General features: G+C 38.4%; 1 protein-coding gene across 3 annotated transcripts in view; it reads left to right on the top strand.

Annotated features, from left to right (window-relative positions):
* The window catches only part of LCOR (ligand dependent nuclear receptor corepressor), a 138,456-nt gene extending 112,202 nt beyond the window's left edge, over window positions 1–26,254 (top strand). For all 3 annotated transcript variants that reach the window (XM_043982997.1, XM_043982998.1, XM_043982996.1), the window contains exon 8: window positions 17,105–26,254. In XM_043982997.1, coding sequence (XP_043838932.1) covers window positions 17,105–21,440 — 4,336 coding nt within the window. In that variant the 3' untranslated portion in view covers window positions 21,441–26,254. The remainder of the gene's footprint in view (window positions 1–17,104) is intronic.

Genomic DNA, 26,254 nt, shown 5'->3' with positions numbered 1-26,254 from the left:
AAAAAAACCTTTTGGTGATTTGTTTTGTAATGTAATTCATGCCCATATTTACCAGTTTTCTATATTTGGGTTTTCATATTGTAGTTTTCTTAAAATGGGCATTCCTGTTATCATTGTTATATTACCATAAACTTTTTGCCATACCAGTTTACTTCTGAAGAGCTTCATCTTTTTTTTGTGTGAATAGGTTGCCTTTAACTAATCTTATCTCCTGCCTGTTCACCACAAGAAGTAAGCCAAAGTTTAGCTGTAGCCAAACTGACAGTCTTGTTTCCTTAAAGGTCTTAAGTCTCTGTTTGATTCAATTCAACACATATGAATTGAATACCAGCTTGTATGGAAAATGTACTGTGCCACTTGTTGTGTTCTTAATATATATTCCTCTCCCTGTCCCCCCCATTCTCCATTGCAATGTCCTTCTCAAGTGTCTAGGTAGCAGTGGCTAGGGTGCGGAGCCTGAAGTCAGGAAGACATATATATGTTCTTTTGAGGCTGAGTAAACATTTGTAAATATAAATGAGGATAATTTCTAAAATACACTGGGATTAGGTGGAACTAGGAGGCAATCCATTTTCTACTTTCAAATCTAGGCAGTTGTAATTTAGACTAATCACTTTAAATGGTAAATTAACAATTGATATTTTCCTTAGCTTCCATTTTAATTAAATATTAAGTGTAGAGTTAATGAAGGGAAATTTCAATATGAATGAAATGAATGTTTTTTAGGAATAGTACTATAATACCCCTGACCGGTTAACAAAGATTTGCTGAGGCCTTCTAGTATACCTGACACTATACCAGGTAGTAGGGAAAACAAATCTATATCTACACTAAAGACATCCTCTGAGAACCTCGTGCATGGAGGAAAACCTGAATTTTTAAAGTTTATGCCAGTGGAATGTGCGTTCTGGCAGAACCTGCACCAAGATAGAAAGGCTTTAAGTTTAAGAATGGGCCCAGCAGAAGACCATTTGTTGTCTGAAGGCCATCCTAGTCTGGTTCATCACCAGGTTGGCTCAAAGGGTGATGATTTTTAAAATTTTTCATAAAGGCAATTTTTTGAGACCACGTGCTAAATGATAAAGGACTTGTAATTTGCCTATGTGTCATTTGCCATACTAATGAAATCACAAATCCACGAAGCATTAAAGTGATTACACAAATACATGTCTGCTCATTTATTAATCTTCACTACAAGGAATTTACAATCCAGCTGGGTAGACAACATAGTCTTTTTCACTCTGTCTTCAAACTCACTTAACAGATTGATTACAAACCCCTCCTCCTTACACACTTGGTGTTCTAGCCAGAGCGACCTACTTGCCAGTCCATATTCCCTCTCCATACCTTTGCCCAAGCCACTTCTTATGTCTGGATTCTCTTCATTTCCTCTCAGAACCCCTAGCTCCCCTCAGGTGTAAGTAACACCTCCTTTAAGAAGCTTTTCCTAACCACCCAAGTCATTACACAGTGCTTCCTCCAAGAAACCACTTTGTAATTCTTTTGTATGTATTTTGACATTTCTTTCTGTATGAAAATGTTAGTCCTCTCATCCCCATAGAATGTAAGCTTCTTTATTAGGGCAGGGACTGCTTTGGTTTTGTGTTTCTATCCCAAGCATCTGGCGTGTAATAGACACAACAAATGCTTATTGAATTGTTTGTCAGATCCATGAAACAAAAGGCTGAAGAGTGTACCATTACACTAAACAGGAATTTTCTAGGTCTGCCACCAACTAGTTGACTACTGATTGGCAAGTGATTTAACCTCTCTGCCCTTCAGTTTACTCATGTGTAAAATGAAGTTAAGACTAGAGAGATCGTCTCCAAAGTAGTAGTCTATATAGTTCCAAATTGTTCTCCAGAATGGTTGGATAAGTTTACAGTTCCACCAACAGTTCATTAGTACCCCAATTTTCCCACATCCCCTCCCTTCATTGTGTCTTGACTGGATTATTGCAATAGCCTATTAAATGTGTCTCTTTATCAAGTCATTCTCCTCTCCAATCCATTTTCCATGCAGCTCCTAAAGTGATTTGCCCAAATCATGAATCTGACCCTTACTTAGTAAACTGTAGTGGCTTCCTATTGACTATCTTATCCTTTTAAAATTCTATTTTTTTTGTATGTTTCATAAGTACAGTTATATACACGAAAATGTATGTTTCTAAATTTTTACTGATAAGGATGCAAAATCAACAGTGGTACCCACTAGACTACAGAATCTCCTATTTTTCCTTCTACACTTGACATTCCTTGTGTCTAAGTAGGTAAAACAACACTATATATTCTGATAAGATTAATTGTGCAATAAAGAATAGGAAAGTATATAAATATAAATTGGATTGGAAACAGAAATTACAAAAAGTAAGTAGGTAATTTCTATTAAAATATGCTTTAGAAGTCAAGTCAAAGAAACAAACATTCAGTGCCTACTCTGTGTCATGAATTGTGCTAAATGTCAGGGATATAAAAAGAAAGGCAAAAAACAGTCCCCCGGCTTAAGGAGCTCACATATAAATGGAAGAGACAACATGCAAGTAACTACATTGAACCCTGCCAAAAGCATCTGGAAGGATCATTTGTTTCTGGAAATATTGAGATTTCAGTAGGGTGAGTCTATAATAAAGCCTGCCTCAGATACTTAATAGTTGTGTGACCTTGGGCAAGTCACTTAATCCTTTTTTTTTTTTGCCTCAGTTTCCATGTCTGTAAAATGAGTTGGAGAAGGAAATGGCAAACCATTCCAATATCTTTGCCAAAAAAAATCCATATAGGGTCACAAAGAGTCGGACATGACTTAAATGACTAAACAACAGCAACAAAGCTGTAACAACTACAAATGACACTGGATAGAGAATTCAACATCATCATGTTGACATTAATTTGCAGGTGTGGATTTGTGTTGTCTTTGTTGCATAATTTTAGATTTTAGGAATATTCTTCAACCAAAAACATTTCTCTCTCTTTTTTTTTTTGAGACTTAGAGCAATTCCCCCCACCCCACCCCCCAAATCAAACATTTAATCCTGCATAATAAAAGCAAGCAAAATCTTTGTCAGGGTCTAGGGGATTGTGTTGTTTCTGTTCTTCCTATCTAAGATCCTTGTTCCTCCCCCTCATTCATTCAAAAGCATTTGTTGGTCCCACCCTAAAGAAGCCTACGTTCTAGCTAGTGAGTATTAGAGAAAAATACAAGGATATAGTCAAATGTCAAAATAAGTTGTACAGTTAATATATATGTCCATGAGGTGAGGAAGCAGAGGGAATGTGATCCAGAGCAGGTTGAGGAGGTGCTACATGAGTTGAAGACCAAGTTGGATTGCATGAACAGGGATATAGGGCAAAGCAACACCACCTAAATTGGAAATGAACATGATCTGTCCATAGGGTGATCAAGATATGCTCTTAATTGGAGCAGAGGCTATTGTTGTTGGGAATTTGTGAGAGAACCATTGTGCTCACTACCTAACCCATCACCCTGCGTGTATAAATGGGTAGTTAACTAACAAGGGCCTACAGTGTGCCACACACTGTGCTAAGTGCTAGGATACAGAGAAAAGCAAAAATGCAACCCCTGCCCCCAAAGGAGCTCACATTCTCATGGAGGAATTAGACAGTATTTGTTGGGTTGGATTTTTTTTTTTTTGGTCATTATGTAGGAGCTAGGGAAAGCACTAAAGATCACAAGGTGGATATGGTTCATTGATAACCAGTGTGAATACTATCATTTTTAGGCTACTAGATGGCCTAAAGGGAATAGAGTGTTGGACTTGGAATCCAAAAGAACTAAGTTCAAATCCTGCCCCAGACACTTCGCTTTGTGGCCCCATGCAAGTCACCCTCTCTCAGCCTTAGTTTCTCCATCTGTAAAATGGAGATAATAATAGTACCTACCTCTTAGGATTGTTGTGAGGAACAGCACTTTGTAAACCTTAAAGCACTATAGAAATACTAGCTGTTATTGCCATTATCACTATTTACAATGTTGCTATCCTTGTAGACATTGTTTACCTGGTTTTATTTACCTCACTTGGCATCAGTTCATACTCAAGAGTCTCTGAAATCATCTTTTTAAAAAATCATTTTTATACACCAGTAATATTCCATTATATTACTATATCACAATTCATCCAGCCATTCCTCAGTTGTCAATCTAAAGTACTACTTTATACTCTAGTTCTTTGATTTTTTTTTTCCTTCCCATTTAATCCCCCTTTGGAATCAGGAAATTTGTTTTGCTTGTGACTGATCCCTCCGTGGCGTTATCCTTCCTCTTACCTCTATCCTCAACCCCACTTATTTTCCTGTTTACTTTGAAGTGTGTGTGTGTGTGTGTGTGTGTGTGTGTGTGTGTGTGTGTGTTTGCATGCTGGTTTCTCTGGGTTTGTATGTTTGTATTTCAAAGTTCCTACTCAGCTCTGATCTTTTCATCAGAAATACTTTAAAGCTCTCTCATCCATTAAAGGTCCATCCCCTCTTCAGCCCTCCCAAGCCCTGCCTTGATGTTACTGTGTTCTTTATTCTCCTGGTTTAACTCACTTCACTTAGCATCAGTTCACACATGTCTCCCCAGGTTTTTCTGAAACAGTCTTGCTTGTCATTTCTTATAGCACCATAGTATTCATCACATTCTATACCATAACTTGTTTAGTCATTCCCCAGTTGATAGGCATCCCCTCAGTTTACAATTCATTGCTACCACAAAAAGAACTGCTGTAAATATTTTTGTACACAAAGGCTTTTTTTTTTTAACTTTGATCTTCTTGGCGTATGGACCTAGTAGTGGTATTGCTGGGTCAAGGGATATGCGCATTTTATAGTCCTTTGGGCATGGTTCCAAATTGTTCTCCCAAATGATTGGACCAGTTCACAGTTCTACCAGGAGTGTAACACTATCCCTACTTTTCGCATCTTCTCCAGCATTTGTCATTTTCTGTCATCCTAACCAATCATTCTGCCTTTTCTTTTTTTTTTCAGCGAGTCCAATGATTTTGTTTTTTTACTATAGTAAAAAAACCCAATCTTTTTCCAGATTTTTAAAATAGCTCTGAAAGAGTAAGCTTCTCCCACCTTCCAAAAAAAAAACCCCAACTGTCTATCCTTGGGCAAGTTCATCTTGACTTCCCAGTTTTTTAGGAATTTCTTTTACAGGTTTCCAGAGCCTTTCCACTTTGTGGGGTGATAGCATCCCATCCTCCCCAGAGTCCACTGATTCTTAAATTGTCTCTAATTGACCTGTTTTCCAGTTTGGTTGTTTTTGACATCACCTATGTTATATTTTCTTTTATTCTTTTCTATACTTTTATTTTCTAAAATGTTCACTCTGGAATCAGGAGGGCCTGAATTAAAATCCAGCCTCAGACACTAACTCAGCATGTCACTTAACCCTAATTCTCCACCCTCCCCAGCCCCCCCCCCCAAAAAAAAAAACTTAAAGACTTAAAAAATTAAGTAATGTTTGCTGTTTCATAGAGGCACTGGTTTCTATTTGGTTTGTTCTTATTTTCAGGGATTTCAAATCTAGGCTAAGGTTTAAAACCACTTTCTCTTGCAAGGTTCTTATTCTCCTAACTTTAAAATTTTTATTTGATTTTTTTTTATCTCATTATTTCTTCTAAGTATTCATGTAGTCCTTGTGGAAACCCTTTTTTTTTCCCTTTGAACATGAGCTTGTAATTTTTATGGAGTTACTGACTCCTTTTTGAGAAATTCTAGATTTATAATCTTTCTTGACAAGCATTTTAAAAAATTTATTCATCTCTCCAACTTTATTTACTTAATTGGAGTCTTGAGCCAGGGGTAGGCTCCATCTCGTCCTCTTAATTTATGTGGAGTAGTCAGCCATGCTTCATCTCAACTTTGGATCCTCCTTAAGTTTCTGTACTGACCTTTATATGATGAGGTTAGTATTCCTCACCCCAGATCTTTGGCTCTCTTCAAGTCTTTCTCTGGCCTATCAGGACAGAGTGTTAGGGACCTCAGAGTCCCTGGCCAGGAGGTCCTAATCTGAGCATTTAGCAATTCACTAATCTTCTGTCATTCCCCTGAGCTTCCAAAGTCTCCACGCTGAAACTTTCTAACCACCTTGGAGTTTTCTCAGGGGAATTCTCTGCTCTCAAAGCCTCTGTATGCCAACAGAGCCTTTTGGGCTTCATGTGCCCCAGTCTACTTCTGTTTGTGATAAGGAACTACGTGTGTTGGTACCAGCTTTGCTAGTGTGCCTCTCTTCCTATTGCCCTAGGGCTTCTGGCTAACTTTTTAGCACACTTGTGGAGTGGGAGACCACTTCATTGTACTGTCTCATTGAATTTCTTCATCATTATTTGGTCTGGTGTGATTGACAGGCCTACAGTTAGTGAAGGGTAGAGCCAGGATTTGAATCTATTTCATCTGTCGTCAAGTCAAGTATTCTTTCTGCTATACTGCATTACCTAATTAGACTTTTTAAAAAAGACTAAAATAGACTACAGTTGTTGAGATCAGGTATGTTCTACTGGGTTAGAAATAATAATGAATACATGTATAAAGGTTAAAAGGTATTGATTTTTATAAAAAGTAACTTTCTTTGGCCTTTTGAGAAAAAAAATCAAATTACAAGGTATTATTTAAATGTAGTGTTTGTAAAGAAGGCTACAGAAAGTTTTGTGACTCCACTCATGTTACATGTATTAGAGCTCAATTTTCCTTTCATTTTTCTTTTTATTCCTAAGTGCCTAGTATAGTACCTTTCACATAGTAGGTACTTCATAAATGTTTATTAAATTTCACTTAAATTGATATGTTCATTTGAAAATTTTTAGACTTTGTCATCTTAAGAGTATTTTTTTTTAAAAGATTGAGTGAGTTTTGCACACTTTGCGCGGGGTGGGGGGTGTTTATTTGTTTTTGCTGCTTCTCAGTCATCTGAGTTTTTAAGTCTTCCAACAACAGTGTTTATTCCATATTTTTGTGGCGAACAGCTGCAGCTGACTACAGTCTTTTATGTCAGAACTCCAGGACACTTGTTCTTATACCTCTGGCTAGATAGGACATATACATTATGGAGAATAGGGAAATACTGGGAACATAGGGGAAAAAACAAGGGTTCTTTAAGTGCAATTGATTCACCTGTGTGGAGGGAACAACGGAATAATGGACCACCATCATCAAGGCTAATACAGCCCCTTTTCCTCCCATTTTACAAATGAGGAAACAACCTCAAATAAGTGAAGTGAATTAGCCAGGGTCCCATAGGTGGTAAGTAGCAAATAGAACTAAGATTGGAACACAGGTCTTTTGGTTCCAAGTCTAGGTATCTTTCTGCCACTCTAAACTGCCTCCCATACAACCTCTCATTGATTCCTGTTCTTTTGATGTACTATGGATGACCACATTAAGTGTCTCAATTATAATGTAGGAATTTGATAGTGGTGATTAAAATCCTCTTGCTCCATTATTCTTACTTGTCTTCCTGCCTACCTAGCAGCCACATCCATGAGGAAATCTTTGCTTTTAATTTCTTCTCACCTGAAAATTTCTCCCTTGAATTTATCGTCCATAATCTATTCCTGTTGAAAATTCCTCCTCAGCCTTGTTTTTATTTCATCATTTTCCCATTGTCTACACATTCCCAAACACACCTTAGGAAAGATTCTTTTAGACTGTAGGATCATATTTAGATTGAGATCATATTGTAAATTCTATTGGGTTGAAAATGTATTACAATGAATGCATGTGTAAAAATTTAAAGGTGGATTTCTTTTAAACAAAGTACAATACCATTCTTTGGCTTTATCTGCATTCTTCCTAAGTAGTGTAAAAGAAGGCTGTCTCCATGATCCTTCCAAAAAGTCATTACTCTGAAGGGTTGTGGTTGTTCTAGGGTTATTCAAATGCATTTTTAAAATGTTTAGATGTTAGTCTTATTTGTGTGTGTGTGTGTGTGTGTGTGTGTGTGTGTGTGTGTGAGATTTAAGCAAATTGATTAAGTATAATCTTGAAGAGATTAACTTTTTCCCTCTAGTTGTAATAGCTTTATCACTGGTTTACCAGAGCATAGTATGTGGGGGAACAGAAATGTATGCATTCAGAGAAAAATCAGTGAAATTTTATCTTTATTGAAATTTTATTAGTTCTTCAAAATTTATCTCTGTTCCCCTTATTTCTCTATTTTTACTACAAATTTTATTTGCTGTACTAAATGGAGGAAAACTAAGCCACTGCAGAAATCAAAATGCCAGTCTAATATTGGGGATTCAGTGAATGGGAGATGGACAGAGTCTGTAATTCTCATGATAACTGAAGTAACCTTTGAACCTTTTCTTTTGAAGTTGATACTGTTTTTAAAAAATAAGTATTTAATATGAATACATAGGTAGCAGAAGACTTCGTATTTACCACCAAACTCAGAGGCTTCATATGTAGAGTTCATGTTCCTCACTCAAGATAAACTGTAGTAAAAACCAAAACTTTTGAATAAGTTTTTTTCTCTCCTAACTCTGAAAGTCTTAGACATGGAACGGCTTCTAAAAATGCAGGCTTTAAAATCGAATAAGGGACATCGTTTTGTTGTTTATTATAGGTATGGTAATCTGATGTATCAAGAAAGAAAAGTTGCAAAGATGTCTGTCTGCCCAAGTATCAAATTAGATTTTGTAAACTTCTCTAGTTTTTATTTCATTTACAAAGTTTTAGTCTTCATTATTTGTTCTTTTTAGAACACCGAACTTTTGCTTTGATTTTTGTTCTGGTATAAGTAATACCTCACTCAAAATTAGAAAAACGAATGTTAAGGAGTTTAGAGAACAACCTGATAGTTTAGTTTGAAAGTTCTCATTTGAGATGTTTCTATAAAATAAACAATCATTCTTAGTTTTCTTTCTGACTTTACCGTATAGAAGGATTCTGTTGAGTTGAGCAGACATATATGTTAAAGCTCCTATATTGTACTATATACTGGGAATACAAAATGATCCAAGACATCTACCCTTCTCCTCACCTACTTTCAATGGAGCCCATGGAGGACTCTGAGATGGAATAAGAGATGACTGACTATACTTCCCAGAATCAAAACTTGGGGCAAGTAGTCTTAAAAGGGTATTTTTTTAAAATATGTTTTTATTTATTCCATTAAATATTTCCCAATTATGAGGAAAAAAATTAACATTCATTTTTTAAAAGTTGGAGTTCCAAATTCTCTCCTTTTTACCCCTTCCCCACCCTTTGAGAAGACAAGCAATTTGATGTCAGTTACCTATCATACACATATTTCTATATTAGCCTTGTTGCAAAACAGACAAAAAGACTAAGAAAAATTTTTTAAAATTTTGAAGTATGCTTCAATCTGCATTCAGAATTTTTCAGTTCTCTCTCTGGAGTTACATAGCATTTTTTATCATTCAAATGAAACTTCTTTTTTTGGAGAGGGAATGTCTCAGAAAATCGGAAATATATAGTTGCCATGATATAGGGTAGAGGGAAAACTGGCAAATGTATTTCCCCAGAATATTCAAGAATGTGATTGTCTATAGACCTGAAAAGGTACTAGGGTACAATTACGTATAGAGGCTTAGTTCTAGAAACTGCCACAGCAGAGAAAAGTGTGCTTATTGTTCCTTTCAGTGCCTAAAGAGAGGAATCAAGCTGAATTATGTTTTAAGTACAACCTGTTTCTGATCTCGTGGTAACTATCTTCTGCTTCGCTTACTGCTTCCTCTAACTACCATGCTCCCCTGGCATATTTTATTTTTTAATTTTTTTTTTTTAATTTTCCCTGGCATACTTTTTAGGTGGTTTCCCCATAGCTTCTTTGTCTTTAGCTGTTGAGATTTAACTAAATTCCACAAGTCATTTACTACCTCTAGTTTTGTGTTCCTATTAAAATTGTTGTTTTCTAATCTCCATCTTTGTCACAACATAAGCAGGATGAGCCTGTACATTATTAGTGAGCTCTTTGTCCATCCCCAGGCCTTGCACACTATCTAGGTGATGAGGGCGGGGACCATCACCCAGTTTGAGTCACAGGTGGCTTCTGTAGAGAACATTGCTCCTAAGGACCAGGTCCTATTCTAGTGTGCCTCCTCACTCACCATGAATGAAGCCATCCTTTGGGGCAGTGTGAGATAGAGCCCCTATCCACTCTGGAAGTGGGCTGTCTGTATATTAAGTACTTGAAAAGTGAGGGGTCATACTCCCAAGATAGCGTGCTAAGAGACAGATGCAGTACAACTGCTGCTTTGTCCATGTAATTCCCACCTCTGGCTATAAGGGGTCCAATGCCAATTTATAACCACCTCGGAATTCCACTATAAACAATAAAAGATGGTATTTACTTTTCCTTCTTTTTTTTAAGTGAGGCAATTGGGGTTAAGTGACTTGCCCAGGGTCACACAGCTAGTAAGTGTTAAGTGTCTGAGGCCGGATTTGAACTCAGGTACTCCTGAATCCAGGGCCGGTGCTCTATCCACTGTGCCACCTAGCTGCCCTCGGTATTTACTTTTCAATGAGATTGTGTTTGCTTACCCAGAAATCTCATTGTTGCTGAAGGATAGACAGCAAGGGACTGTGAATTTCTCACTTCCAAATTTCCAGGCTCTTCTTAGAGACTTATCTTTTTAGCTCCTCTTTCTTGCGATTTTCATCTGTCTCTGTTACTTAAGTACATGAAGCCCTGTAGATTAATGGTAAGAGCAATAGGTTTAGAACCATTTATCAAGCACTTATTATGTGCCAAACATTTTTCTAAGAGCTAAAGATACAAAAACAAAAACAAAGACAGCTTCTGCTATCAAGGAGCAAGAAAAATAACGCACACAGGGAAGTAGCAGCCAGGAAGAGAGAATTTGGTCCAGAAACCTAGAGGACTGGTGAGTGAGGTCAGAGTTTGGAGTAGTGGAAGACCTGGATTCAAATCCTACTACTTATCTTCATGACACTCACTGGGCAAGCTCCTTAACCTCCCCAAGGCAATCTCAGCCACCAGATTTCTTCATGTATAGAAAGCAGGTTTTGTAGTACATGATCTTTAAGGTCCATATCCCATGATAAGATAATGAGGGACAAATTGTGGCTAGATCATATCTGCCTTTTTATATGCTTATTCATATAGTCAAGAGGTGGCTGTAGGTGATTTTAGCTATATCTACTATCTGTACTAGAAAAAGAAATCATTGGGAAATCATTAAAGATGAGGTTGTGAAACAACTCTTTAAATAGCACCTTTCAAAGGAATTTATGAGTATTTTTTTTTCTTCCTATATCACACACTTCAAAGTTAGGTTGATCATGGACTTGCTGGCCAATTCTGCACTCAGGGTTAAACCAGTTAGTTGTAAAATTCAGTTCACCAGATATTTCTTCAGGACCTACTATGTGTAAAGACTCCCCTTTTTCAGAACCTCCCTTTCCCCTTCTACTAGTTCTCGTTTTAAGATTGCTCTTGTGTTTCAGATGGTTTTTGAAAATGCTGATTAGTTAGTATATGGTTTGTTCTGATATGGACAATCTTCTTTGGGGGCTTTAGAAACACTGGAATGGAACAAACAATGTCCATTCCAGGTCCATTAAGTGAATTATTGGCCTTGCACAGGGTAGTAAGTCACTAAAACCCACTTATAACAAGGACCATAATCACTGGACCACAACAGGTTTTATCTCAAGCAGGAAATTGTTTTCCATTAGGATCATTGGCTTCTCTCTAATATTTTTTTGAAGTATTCTTAATATATTGTGCTGAATTTAGACCTTGAAAAGGCTTTTCATAAAGACCAAGAGCTCCTTAGAAAAATTAAATAAATAGAGTCAAAAGGAAAGTCTTGTCAGATTTTAAAATAAAAGATATGGCTGTAAATGACTGATTTTCACACTTTGGGAAGTGGTTAATAAAAGAGTAGAAAGTATTCTAGGAGTTTGAGGAAATACAAGAGAAGCAGAGGAGCAAGATCATAAAATGGGCCAGTACTATAAAGTTATTATGATTTATTGAGGCTTTAGGGAAGGTTGGGAGTGAGGAGTTAGGTGGGGGGTTAGAGGCGATTCTACAGAGAACAAAACAAACTAGGAAACTGGAAAACAGTCAAAAGTGTTCTCATTATCTCATTTTAAGATTATAGTAGTAGATGGAGATATTTTATTAGACCTGACCGGAGGTCAATATTATAAAGAATCTCATATCCAGTGGAGATTTCTAGTGAGCTTTCAAAAGCAAGGGAAGGACTAGATAGCTAAGATGAGTGTTCATTTTTCATAAAAATTAAAATGTGCATCTAATAGCATACACTCGTTAATTACCATGGCTGAATGGGGAATGCCCATGGAATTTCTGTAATATGAAATTAGCACTTTTGTAGAGATTTCTGAAACAGGAAGATTTGCCTCAATTCACCTTCTGGTATTTTGTCAGACACCAGATCTAAGCAGTCTCATTTAGATGAAGAGGACTTGGATTTTTTTTTTTCTTTTCTTTTCTTTTTTTTTCTTTCTTTTTTTGGTGAGGCAGTTGGGGTTAAGTGACTTGCCCAAGGTCACACAGCTAGTAAGTGTTAAGTGTCTGAGGCTGGATTTGAACTCAGGTCCTCCTGAATCCAGGGCCAGTGCTTTATCCACTGCGCCACCTAGCTGCCCCCTCATATACAGATTTAAGGAATTAATGAATTATCTAATTGAACATGAGCACTTTGAATGGTTCAGATGTCACTTCTACATGCTCTTAGGGCATCAGCTCCATATCAGGGCATCAGTTAAAGTTAAGTATCTTTTTAATTTGAGAAGATTCAACACAGGAATCATCTATTAAAATTGTCTATTATTTCCGATTTAAGTATTAATATTTTGGAATACTGTTACTAATATGACCATTTTGGTTTTCCTTGAAACATGATTAAATACTCCTAAGAATGATTTTGTGACGTTTCAAGGTCCAAGTAGATGGTATCCCTGATCATATAATGGAAGGCAAAAGGAAAAAAACCTGGTTCACTGAACACAGCTTAATTTACAAAAGAAAAAACAAAACAAAACAACTTTGCTTCAGTGTATCTGTTAACTGAAAGACATTGGTATGGCATTCAAAGCCTGCCAACCTAATGCCTTGTACCTGAAATTTGCTATTGGTTTTCAGAGCCTTTTATCTCTTTATCTGCTCATTCCACAATTTTGATTGAGTACCTCCTGCTCTGTGTGCTTAACACTGTAGTTTGCCTCATGAAAGAGGCAAGGTGAGATGTTACATTGCCCATGACTTTTAGATCTCTGTTACAATAGCGCTTTTCTTCATGAGAAACTGGAAAATGTTTGTAATGTATTACTTGATTTACTGTTAATACAGCAACATTGATTTCACTTATTCGCAGTTCACTGATCTGGAAATTTCAGTATTTGGTTCAATTGGCTGAGACCCAAGAAATAAGCTAAGAAGGACTCTAAAGGACCAAAGGAAGAGCCACACAGCTTATGTACCATAGGTAGAGAAGTTTCTCAGGTCTTCCCTGAGACTTCTTAACTCATAAGTAGTCCTGAAAAGTCTAGTTATCTGGTTTCCTAGCCAGTGATTGATTAGAAAGAATAAATTAAGAGGAAGGAGTGATAGGGGGTAGAGGAAAGACACAAAAGCCCAGTGGTTTGGAGCCTTTTAGCACCAAGGCAAGCTCCATCACTGTGTCGAGCAGCAAATATCAGACACCACAGTGATAACCCTGAGTCGAGACACCATATTAACCTTAGTATCCCCATTTAACAAGACAGAAATCTGTAATTCATTTTCAAAGAATCCCAGATTAGATAGCTCAAATAACTGAAGACTTGGGCTGCTCAAAGGTGTTAGCATTAATTATGGATATGGAAACTTCACTTATTCGAAGCATTCCCTTGATAATGGTGGATAAATGAGACATTGTTGTAGCACTTTAATATGATACCTTTTCTGGATGAATAGTATAGGCAAAGAACCCTCAAAAAGCCTGCTCATTTGCTCCAGGGTGCCAAACAGTACTGGCTGAGAAGGTAGAGAATGTGTCTTAACTCCTTCACAAAGCAAGTCCTAAGACTTTTAAAAATCAATAAAGGTATTTATTTGGAGAAGAAATGGAAATATAAAACATTAGCAGAATTCTCAGCACCTGTTTCTCAAATAGCAAGTCCTCATTCAAGTTCATAGAATTCCTTAGAGGCAGCTGGTGGTATAGGGAAGAGGGAGCTACGCCTATGGTCAGGAAGACATGTGTACAAATTCAGCTTCAGATACTTAGTAGTTGTATGACCCTGGCCAAGTCACTTAAACTCTGCCTCTTTTTCCTCACCTGTAAAATGGGGATAATAATCTACCTATCTTGCAGTTTGGTTATGAGGTTAAGATGAGATAATATTTGTAATATATGGCTTAGCACAATGCCTGGCACATAGTAGGTGATGTTCAGTTGTTTCAGTCCTATCCAACTCTGTAACCCTTATTTAGGGTTTTTTTTGGCAAAGATATTGAAGTGTTTTGCCAGCTTTTTTTTCTCCTGCTCATTTCACAGATGAGGAAACTGAGGCAAACAAGGTTAAGTGATTTGCCCAGGGTAAGTATCTGAGGCTAGATTTGAGCTCAGGTCTTCCAGACTCTGGGCCTGGCACTCTATCTACTGCACCATCTAGATGCTCTATTAGCACATAGTAGGTGCTATATAAATGCTTATTCCCTTCCCCTATCTATAAACTTTCTGTGGTTTATACTTCAGACATGTTTGTGCATGGCTGACAGGGTGAAAACTCATTCATTCAAGCATTTATTAAGTATCCACTATGTATAAGACACTGTGCTATGTACATACTCATAGTTCAGAAAAACAGTCCATACCTTCAAAGAGCTTTTTTACATTCTAATTGCATTCACACAAGATCCCTTCCGAAGAAAAATGAAATTCACTAAAACTGAGCACGAGCAGACTAGGAAAAGTCATCCAGAAAAGTTGGGAAGAGGCAGAATATAAAGATCTTCCATTCAGGTGGCCTCCACAAGTAAAAGTCTGAACACTTAATTGATTCCTAACCTGAAGCAGTTTGTGTTAAGCAGCAGATATGATATAGTAGCAAACAACTATTATTGATTTGCTTTTCATGCCATGTATCGAGAAACGTGTTCTCCAGGAATTTTTAGGGTTTAGATTGAAAACCAAAAGGAGAGAATATAAACTTCCTAGTTCACCCCTCCCACGATTTAACGAAAGACATCATAACCATAATAAAAAATTGTTACTCGGTGCTAGGTGCTGTAACAAACAATAATCATAGTCACAGATGTAGATCACTACTATGAAGGAGTTTATGATTTTGCCCCCCAAAAAGCCACTGATAAATTGAATGAAACTTCTTGGAAGAATTAGCAGTGAGAAAACTTGGCTAAGCAGATCTGTCACATTAATAATAACGACGACGACAATAATAATGTTTGCTCAGTAAATCCCAGATGTCCTGAAATTGTTCTTGCTAAAAATCATTAGCCACTGTATCATATCAGCTGTACATTTGGTTTGTCTCCTGTACTGTTATTTCCATACACACCTTATACATTCCCCATTAAAACTCCAGAAGTTGGGGGGCAGCTAGGTGGCACAGTGGATAGAGCACTGGCCCTGGAGTCAGGAGGACCTGAGTTCAAATCCGGCCTCAGACACTTAACACTTACTAGCTGTGTGACCCTGGGCAAGTCATTTAACCCCCATTGCCTCACTAAAAAAACAAAAAACTCCAGAAGTTTATTGTGGATTAGCTTTTGGAGGCTTTCCAAATAAAGGGTTCTGGTATAACATAATTACCAAAAATTATAGACGACTATATAGGGATGACATTATAAGATGATTGAGAGAATTTATGTAGCAATGGCCTAGTGTTAATAATAATAATAACAACAACAACAACAGTAGCTAACATTCATCTAGCATTTATTATGTGCTGGTAGGCACTGTGCTAAACAGTTGATACATATTGGCTTATTTGTTCTTTACAACAACCCTGGGAGGTTACAGGTGAGGAGACAAAGGCAGAGGTGAAATGATTTACCCAGGCTCACACAGCAAGTATCTGAGATTGGATTTGAATGAAGGTTTTCCTGCCTTCTGGCCCAGCACTCTTTCTACTGGGCCACCTCGCTGCCTCACATGTTCAGAGTTAAGGCCTAGGAGTCAGACACTTCGGGTTGCAAGACTGCCTCTGTGTTGACCTCCCAGAAGGCAGATCATTGTTTTCTCCTTGTATGTATTTATATGAAAAGGGGTGGAACAGCACCTGCATTGTTATTATCAACCAGCTAGCAGTGTTGGGCAAAAACATATGTGAACACCACATGCAAAATACCAACACTAAGATTTATCATAATTTTGTCATCTATTAAATGACTGGACTGCTAGGATTTCATTTTCAAATTGGCTTTTTATTTCCGGGCCTGATATATGTGTCCTAAATATGTAAAAATAGCCACACTGATAGCATTGCAATACTATCAGCTAAAAGTCACTGTTAAGGTAATTTAGTGATCATTTTCATACCCATGGGACAGGGATATTTCTGAACAGCCTTTTTGAAAGAACGAAGGATGTTCTATAATGGTAGATGATGAAATCAACTAAATAATTTCGAAAATCTGGGGTTTTTTAAAGCATATTATTAGGAACTGAAAAAATAAGCATCTTTGTCATTTTCCTAATTTTTATCCAGTTGCCCACTCCTGTTTATGGGTTTGAAATGTATGCTGTGAGTGAATCCTGACACTCCCACTTATTAATAAATGACTGTGGACACAGTCACACAGCTCCTCTGGACTTTAGTTTCCTCATTTGTGAAGTGAGCAGATTGAACTGGATGACCTACAGTTTCTTCCAGCTCTATAACAATGATCATAGCTACAGTTTATTAGCTTTAATTTTTTTTTAATGAGTAAATGTTATAATCCATCTGCTGCTAACTCTAAGAAATCAAGCCCATTTCAGCTAACCAGAATTTATTACATATTGGTCATTATTCTAGCTCACATCCATTGTGAATTAACTCTGGCAATTTTTGACATATATAAATGAAATTAAGGTTTGCTGATGTGCTTTTCTTTTAAACTGACTTGTCTTTATTGACTATTTTTCTCTCTATCTGTCTAGTGAGGACCCAGCAGAGACAGTAACAATAGATTCAAACAATCAGCCGAAGTCACCACTGGAAAAGTTTATGGTCAGACTGTGTACCCATCATCAGAAGCAGTTCATTCGTGTTCTAAACGACCTCTACACAGAAGTGCAGCCAGGGACTGACGGCCAACGATTTCCTGATTCTGATACTATGGATCTTTCTACTTGCAGCCCTGGGTGTGGTCAGCTAAGCACTGAAAATCAGGAAAAGGGAACTATTTGTTTTGACATGAAGTCCCCTTCTGCAGATTTACTCGTAGATCGAATGACCTGTCAAGGGTCCCCTTGTTTGACAGGGTCAACTCCGAAGGAGCCTGCTGAGATGAAATCTTTAGAAAGAAAAGAGAATTCCTTTACTGCTATCAGAAAAGATGCTTCTGAACTTCCAACTACTAAAGCCAACTCTGGTGGCCCAAAGGATGGTTCTACTCTTGGATACCTCACTGCATCTAATTCTTCCTCATTTAACTCCCACCATGTTTCTAAATGCCCGGAAGGGCAAACCACTGGACAAGAGCATGACATTAGTGTTAAAAAATCTGAGGACGAAAAAGACCAGATACACAACACAGCTTTAGTAGAAAGTTTGATTTCTGTAAAAGTGGCAAATGTGAATAGTACTGAGGATGGTGACAGTTGTGTGGTTTCTCAGAAGAATTTATTCAGAGCTTTACCAGAAGAGACTTGGGACTCAGGGTTTATGGGAAGCTCACCTAGAACTGCTGACAAAGAGAATGCTTTACAATGTAGCTCAAAATCATCTTTGCACCAGGATTTAGAAGAAAATGAACAAGATACAAGGCCAAAGCAGGAAAACCATCTCCACATGCTAGGAAGGAATAAGGCAGGTTACCATTTACATCCTGGTGACAAGGGTCAGTTTGATAATTCCAAAGATGTTTGGTTATCACCAAGCCCCATGCCAACTCTACACAAAGCATCCATTGGACATTCACGAACAAAAATTATATCAGCCTCTATTAAAACAGCTCGGAAAAGTAAAAGAACTTCAGGTTTGAGAATCAACGATTATGATAATCAGTATGATGTTGTTTATATCAGCCAACCCATAACTGAATGCCACTTCGAGAGTCAGAGATCAATATTGTCTTCTCGGAAGACAGCAAGAAAGAGCACTCGAGGATATCTTTTCAATGGAGATTGCTGTGAACTACCAACTGTCCGCACATTGGCCAGAAGTTCACGAAGTGAGGACAGAAACAGCTACTCACCTCTGCATACAGAGGCCATAGGGACTCCCAAACAGGCCATGACAGTTTCAGACAGTGAACCTGCAGGAGATGTGGAGATCCTTGGAGAAGACCCTGAAGAAACTAGTGAGGAAAGAACTCCCCTCAAGGAAGTATTCCAAGACTCTCCATCAAAAAATGACTCTCAGGAGTCTGAAGCTTATTCTGCAACAGATGACACTGAAGAACAAACTGAACCTAATCAAGTTAGTTTCCTGAATCCAAAAGAAACTACACCTTCAGGGTCTCCTCTTTCTTTTGTCCATAAAGATAAGGTACCAGAAGACAATTCTGATGCTGTAGTAAACAGCTCACCTTTGCATGTGGGAGACCAATCACAAATTGAACAGTTAGGCACTAGTGAGGTTACTGTTCCCCTGGAAATGGATAGCTGCATTGACCCCTCCCCTGAAAGCCTTCTTGAAGGTAATCATGATGCTATTAGTGCCTCAAGACCTCATTCTCCTTCTGAAACTCTTAACAGGGAGGACAGTCCTGTTTGCTCTGAAAACCAAGCTTCCCCTAGGAATCTAGATGCCCCTGCAGATTTCGAAAGTGTTGCTAGAAGTCAAAGCATTAGTATCGATACTGGAACCGATAACCCTCAAGAGCAAGAAGAAAATCAGCACAAACAAGATGAAGTTTTATGTACCAATGAAAATTTCGATGACAGTGAGGGAAGTGAAGCAGCACATGATACAAGTGAGCTAGAGAAAGAAGAGCAAAGTGATGATAAGCAGTCTTCAGAAACAGAGGTATGCAATCAAACTACTCATCCAGAAGAGAATCCAGATAAGAAGAAGAAGAAAGGCAAAAAAACCCTTGTGGTCTCTGATAGGTGCCTAAGAAGTCAGCTTTCAGACACACCAGCAGCTTTCCAACTTCCTTGTCTTCAAATCAAAGTTTCCAAAAGCCCAGGTGCAAAACGTCCTAAGAGAGAAGTGTACTTTGATGAAGCATCCTCTGTACATTTCCCAACCGACTGCTTCCACAAAACACTGTTGAAAAGTATTGGAAATACAAACACTGATGAGAAGGATCCTGAGCAAAAAGAGGCTGATGGGAATGGGATAACCACCAGACAGACTCTTAAAAATGTGATAGCAAAAGAAGATAAAGTTGCAGGAGGAGAAGAAACTTCATCTCAGAGTAATAGCCCCACTACCACAACTAGTCAGGACCCACAAGGAGAGAAGCTTGCAGTCTGTGAACAGACTAATTCTGACACCAGAAATGTTCACCTTCCTGCAGAAAGCAGTCCTAAGGAAGACACAAAACAATCAGAAAAGGAGTCTGCAAAAAGTCTAGAAAAGGAGTCTGCAAAAGATCTAGAAGAAGTTGTCAATGAGGTAGACAGTGAAAATACAAAACAGAGTGATGCACTATCTAGTCTGTGTGCATTGCCAAGTGACAGAAGGGAAAATACCAGCGCAACCCTAAGATCATCAATGAAACATAAAAGGCTGGCCTCTCCAACTTACAACCTACGGCATGCTCATACAGTGGACTCTTTGGATGCTGTACAACCTACTGCAGGAAAGGATGTTGTGCAGGCACATTCAGTGCCAGAGGAAAACCAAGTCTCAGATGCTGAAGATTCTGTGGAATTGAAAGATGCAGATACACTCGTGGATGATAAGCCAAAGTTTGTGGAATGGTGTGCTGAAGAGGAAAATCAGGAACTGATTGCTGACTTCAATGCCCAGTACATGAAAGTTCAGAAAGGCTGGATCCAACTGGAGAGAGAAATACAGCCCACACCAAAAGCAAAGAACAAGTCTGACAAACTGAAAGAGATCTGGAAGAGTAAGAAAAGATCACGCAAATGTAAGGGTTCATTAGAAGTTCAGAAGCTTTCCCCTGTTCAGATGCTATTTATGAAGACTTTTAAACTATCTGACATTTGTAAGTGGTTCTTAGAGACAACTGAAACAAGGTCACTTGTAATTGTGAAGAAACTCAATACCCGCCTCCCAGGAGATGTACCCCCCATCAAAAGCCCCCTTCAGAAAACCTCCTCTTCTAGCCAGTATCCAAGTTCACAACAGGCTGAGCGCTTGAAAAAACACTTAAAAAAATTTCCTGGGGCAACGCCTGCTAGGAATAATTGGAAAACTCAAAAGCTGTGGGCTAAATTCCGAGAAAATGTTGATAAAATGGAGTCAGCAGAGACCGCCACTGTCAACCTTGGATCTCACTCTGAAGCCAGTTTGGAATTCAAGGAAGAAAGAACTAGCCAGCCTTCTTCTAATTTGCCTACACCAGCAAGTACTCGAATCCTAAGAAAATATTCCAATATTAGAGGAAAGCTCCGAGCCCAGCAGCGTTCAATGAAGAATCAGAAAATGGAAAGTTCATTTGATCTCCCTATGGAAAATAAACAGAATCGAAAGAGTGTGTGCATTAACCCTTTAATGTCTCCCAAACTTGCTTTGCAAGTCAATGCAGATGGATTTCCTATGAAGTCCTCAGGTGCTGAAGGAGCCAGGGGAAGGAAAGGGAAATCAGATTCCTTACCTAAAGCTGAAGGTCAGCAGAACAAAAGGAAGAAAACAGCCAATGAGAGCAGCAGCCCGCAAAACAATACCACTTTCACTAGCAAGGACAGATTGCAAGTAAAGAAAGCCAGTAAAGCAAAACATTTAGATGTGTCCTCCAAAGCATCTGCTCTCAAGAAGCGGCCTTCATCTGATAAGACCAACAAGCTGTCCAAAAAGGCGTCTTTGAAAGAGAAAACAGTTAAGAAGGCCACAGACAAGGCAGCAGGAAAGAGCCACCTTCCCCTCCGGAAAGGAAAAGAGAATACTCAAAAGAAGCCAAGTCAGACTCAGCCCACCCCTCGAGAAAAACTGTCCAAATCTCCAAAACAGAAAGTTGCTAGTGAATCACCTTCCAGGTCACAAAAAACTGCTCCCAAAAAGCAGAGTAGTGGAAAGAGTAAGGACAACAGATCATCCATGAAGAAAACCCCAGAGAGCATCATGGCCCAGAGAAAACGAAAGCTACGGGCAAAACTTGACTGTTCTCACAGCAAAAGAAGACGCCTGGATGCCAAGTGACGGAAAGAATGGTAGCCAGGTGTGAGCTGGTCTGTGGCAGCAACCCTGTATTTTGCATTAACTCAACCTGCTTTTATAAGCTGTAGCAAGCCTTTAAAATCTGCAGTTAAAGGAAAACACCCACAGTTTTAGGCATCAGAAAACAGTGTCTCAGATGGAGAAAGGAACTTGCTTTCTCCCTCTAGGGCTGAGAAAGGGAGTTATTAATTACTTTCTGAATGTTCCTTGGATTTTAAACTTGGAACCAGGCAGATTTAGTTTAAAAGTACAGTGCCTTATTTATCCTTTTTTTTAAAAATAAAAAAAAAAGCTAATCTGTATGATTAAAGGCTTGCCTTTTATACTTGATGCACAAGCACTTGTACTGTAGCAGAAATGACCACCATCAAACCCTGAAGTCATTTTCCAGCAATGTCTCTGTCTGAACATTTGTTCCTCTTTGAAAAACCTCTTGGTATACCCTCCCACTTTTTTGGGGTTGTGGTAAAGCAAAACCAGAATCATTTGGGATGGTGTGAAGACTCATGGGGTGGAGGGGAGGGATGTCTGTTGCCCTTTAGTTAAACATTAATCCTATTTGTTACCTTTTTTTTAAAAAAAAAAACAAAAACAAAAATCATGTTAATTGTTGGTCACTTCTGTGGACTTTGAGTTTTTTAAATTTCAGACCATGTATTCTTATCATTGAACCCCATGTTAAAATCCATGTGGCACAGAGGTATTTGCTTGTAGCCTCCAGAGTTATTTTGTAGGCCCAGTCTTTGCTGCTGATTCTTCAGTATCTGTCATCCTCTTTGTTTTGGGGCCCGATAGCTTGGCTTTCCTTCTAATACTTCCCCTGACACCCAGAAACAATCTAAGCTTTTTTTCCCTCTCTGTCCATCTGTAGTAATATCACTGTCAGTACAAAACCAGCCATTTTTATTTTCTCTTTCTTATCCAAAGTCCCCCCACATTCAAAGCCTAAATGTTATTTTACTTAATAATAAGGCTCAGCTTTGGGAAGCATGTAGGCACGCATTGAATAATGAACATTTCTCAGTTCCAGTTTTCAATTTGTTAGTGTTTTCCTCATATGATGATGTGTGCACATAGCATCAGTGGACTGAATAATTAACAAAGTTCAATCAGTTCATATAGAACAGAATGCCTCTGTTTTCCTCCATTGCCAGGCCTATTTTGGAAACAGACACTTGAAGATCTAACCAGTGTAACCTGTGAGATAGGTCAGGGGTTAGCTTAAGATTCCCTACCCCCTGGGAGAGGCAGACACCCTTCCCCATGCCAGGGTTTTTCCCCAGTGGCCAGAATCAAGGGCCGCTTCCTTTTTTTTTTTTTTTAATCTTTTCACTTCTTCATTGTAAGTCTCTGGAAGGAGGGAGCACACATTGGCTGTAATCTGTGCCTTGAATGTTGCTTCTGTGCAAAGCTGATACATTCCCATTGAGCCACTGCAAAGGAAAGCTGAATTGTTGAAGACTTCCATGTTTTTACTTCCTTATGCGGCACCTGAAAAGGGTGTTGTGGGTGCCTGTTTTGAGAATGGCCACCTGTTCCAGATGTTCCGTATCTCTGTACATAAAATGTGATGTTTCTTGTTATTTAAATGCACTTCACTCAAATCATGATAAGACAGGCATTTCTACCAAATCTCCACTTAGTGATAGCAACCATAGAGGTATAGTAGAGAAGAAGGGAGGAGTGAAAGGCTTCCCCCAGCCTTGAGAGCTGTTCTGGACTTCCAAGACTCCAAGGCTGGCAGGAAGGGTTTGCAAGTGAGAACCTTTTTTCATTAGTCTCCACTCTGTAAGACACAGACTATGTTCATGCTTTGAAAAATCCCTGTGCTTAGCTACTTAAGAGCTACTGTCATTAATGAAATTGCCAAGTGTATGTTTTGATAGCCTTCTCCCCTGCCTCCTCCTCCCAGGTGCATGAAAAATAGTGGCACAGTTGTAATGTTTTTTAAAAGAGTTTTATTTTCTTAAATCTTTTTTCACATAAATATTGATGAAGAGAGCTTAATCGTGATTTAAATAGCTCTGCATTTGCCTCAGCCAGGTGCATTTTCCCCTAGCATAAGTATGTCTGGTTTGATTTTGGTTTTGGTTTTTTGTTTTTTAGCTATATGTATTCCATTTTTGCAGGGGCTGAATGAAATAAGGTTGAGGAGAATATGGAGTAATGAGTAAATGGAGAGGATTTTACACAGACTTGCTTTCAGAATCCTCTTAGGCTTATTTGGGGATTCTATCATTTTCTGTTTTCCTATTTTGGGCTACATTTGGAAAATGTGTGGATTTCATGTCTGTTAAATTAATAGAGCCTCTTTTAAATCTACTGATAACTTTGTAGCAGTGACTACTACTGTTGAAACAGATGGAATTCTACGTAAGAGAGATACCTTTTAAAATGATGCTTTTTATCTTGAGCGAATCCATCACATTGTTTTAGCTTACTCAGAGTTTCCCTTGAAATGATCTGTGCAGCAAATGTACAAAAAACTTTCCCCTCTTGCTCACCCTCTTTCTGTTGCTTCCCTAGTATTCTTTCAGTTCCTTCCTCCATGGGGTGGTAGCCATAAGGCCAGTCTTTGCAGGACTGTTTGCTGTTGAGTCATAGGCTGGTTTTCCTCTCTCAACCCATATCCCCTAATTCATTGTGGCAGTAGCTGTCCCCTCACCTCTCTGGCTTGCACTGAATTGTCACTGCATCCCCAAATGTTTATAGACCAATAAGAGAGTCTTGTGACAGTTGATATGGTCATTGGTGAAGAGCTCTTGAGCTTAGGAAAGGGGATGCCAACCTGACTCTCTTTGCCATCTTCACTCCCCAGAAGGAGCTTCAGGATCCTATACTGTGGTACTCATAATCTTCTCCCTTTTTTTATATTCTTTTCCCACTGACATCTTTGTAATTCATTCTTTCTGCAAAGGTAGATGTATATGTGTGAATATCCATGATTAACTATCATCCCCCTTTCCAATTAGACATTTTCCCCAAAATTGAATTTCATACTCCTTAGAAAAGTACTCTCTTCCTCTATCTTGTAACTATTTACCCATTTCTCAGGGGAAGCCTAAATTCTGCTCCAGAATGGAGAAGCAAGAGGAGTCTTTTGAGACTCTCAGTATGGAGAGGTTTAAGGAAGAGCCACCAAGTGAAAGTTCAGAAACAACCCGCCAAAGCCAGCCTCCTTTGATTCTCACAATCAAATACCTAATGACCTAAGAGATGCTGCTAAAGCAGGCAGAACTCTTTATTTCTGTTTCATATTGTAACATTACTAGTATCTGTGAGTCACAAATTTCCTTCAGGAGTCTGCCTACCCCTCAGTGTTTCTTGAGTTTTTTGGCAGTGTCCATTTCCATTACTAAAGAAATCAATATAGAAATAATGGCCCACACATTATCTTTAAATTGTTTATCTATTACTGTACACATATTAAGATACATGTAGTAGAATATGTTTCCCAGGGAAGAGGCATAAATAAATACTACCATATGTGTATGCTACCCTCTATTTAGATCAATCACTTATATGCATCATATACTACCTTATTGTAGATTTCTTAACTAAAAAACCTTTCAGACATTATAGGTAAAATTTATTACTTGGAGACAAATAATTAGAATTGACGTTTTCATTTCTTCAAGTGAACTCATGATTGCCCTGTACTTGCCACTTGTAGCTTATTCCATTTTTCTCATTTAGAAATGGCAGTTTGATCGGTTTGTGGGCCATATTGGAATAAGAGGGTACTGCTGAGTAGTATAGACTGGTGTTACAGATGGTGTCACCATCATTGGTGGCAATGGCCATGATACGGTGGCACTAGGAGATGTGGGAAGCTATCAGCTAAGCCAAAACAATCCAGCAAATGCCACATTGTCCTTACTGTTACTCAAGTTTAAGAAAATCAAATTACTAACTTTGAGATCAATAGATTCATATTCATTTTTCTAAACTCTCCCCATCACTCCTCTTCGTTCTACTTTGTTTCCTTGCTCATTTTCTCCACCTTTTTTTTTTTTTTTTTTTGGCTGGGCAATGGGGGTTAAGTGACTTGCCCAGGGTCACACAGCTGGTAAATGTCAAGCGTCTGAGGCTGGATTTGAACTCAGGTCCTCCTGAATCCAGGGCCGGTGCTTTATCCACTGCGCCACCTAGCCACCCCCTTTCTCTACCTTTTTAAAAATTTCTGACCTCTTCACATTCTTCTTCCATTGACTTATCTTTATAACTCATTCTCTGTCTATAAAGGTGAATGTGTATGTGTGAATACCTATGATTAACTATCATCCCCCAATTAGACATTTTCCCCAAAATTGAATTTCAAATCCCCTAGAAATGTACTCTCTTCTATCATCTAACTATACACCCCTTCTATTAATCTATATATCGGAAATCAATGGCCAAATAGGTTTGAAATGCTGAAATGCACTCTGGTGTCATCCAGTGCAGTGTAAGCAAAATGATCCAAGGACAATGGGGACCTGTGCCTTTAAACTTATTTGTTATCAAAAGAAGAAGAGAGTTATTTTTATTAGGAAAGAATTTAATTTGCTCCTGTTGGACTCCTAGTTTCTTGATTGCAAATTTGGATACAGTAAAGCTCTTTAACAGAATGATTTTTTTTAAGTGAGGCAATTGGGGTTAAGTGACTTGCCCAGGGTCACACAGCTAGTAAGTGTTAAGTGTCTGAGGCAGGATTTGAACTCAGGTACTCCTGACTCCAGGACCAGTGCTCTATCCACTGCGCCACCTAGCTGCCCCTAACAGAATGATTTGAAGCAAGGATCACTTCCAAATCA

The sequence above is a fragment of the Dromiciops gliroides genome, chromosome 2 (genome assembly GCF_019393635.1).
Source record: "Dromiciops gliroides isolate mDroGli1 chromosome 2, mDroGli1.pri, whole genome shotgun sequence".
NCBI lineage: Eukaryota > Metazoa > Chordata > Mammalia > Microbiotheria > Microbiotheriidae > Dromiciops > Dromiciops gliroides.
Note: the sequence above shows the minus strand (reverse complement) of the source record. Positions and strands in the feature narration are given on the sequence as shown.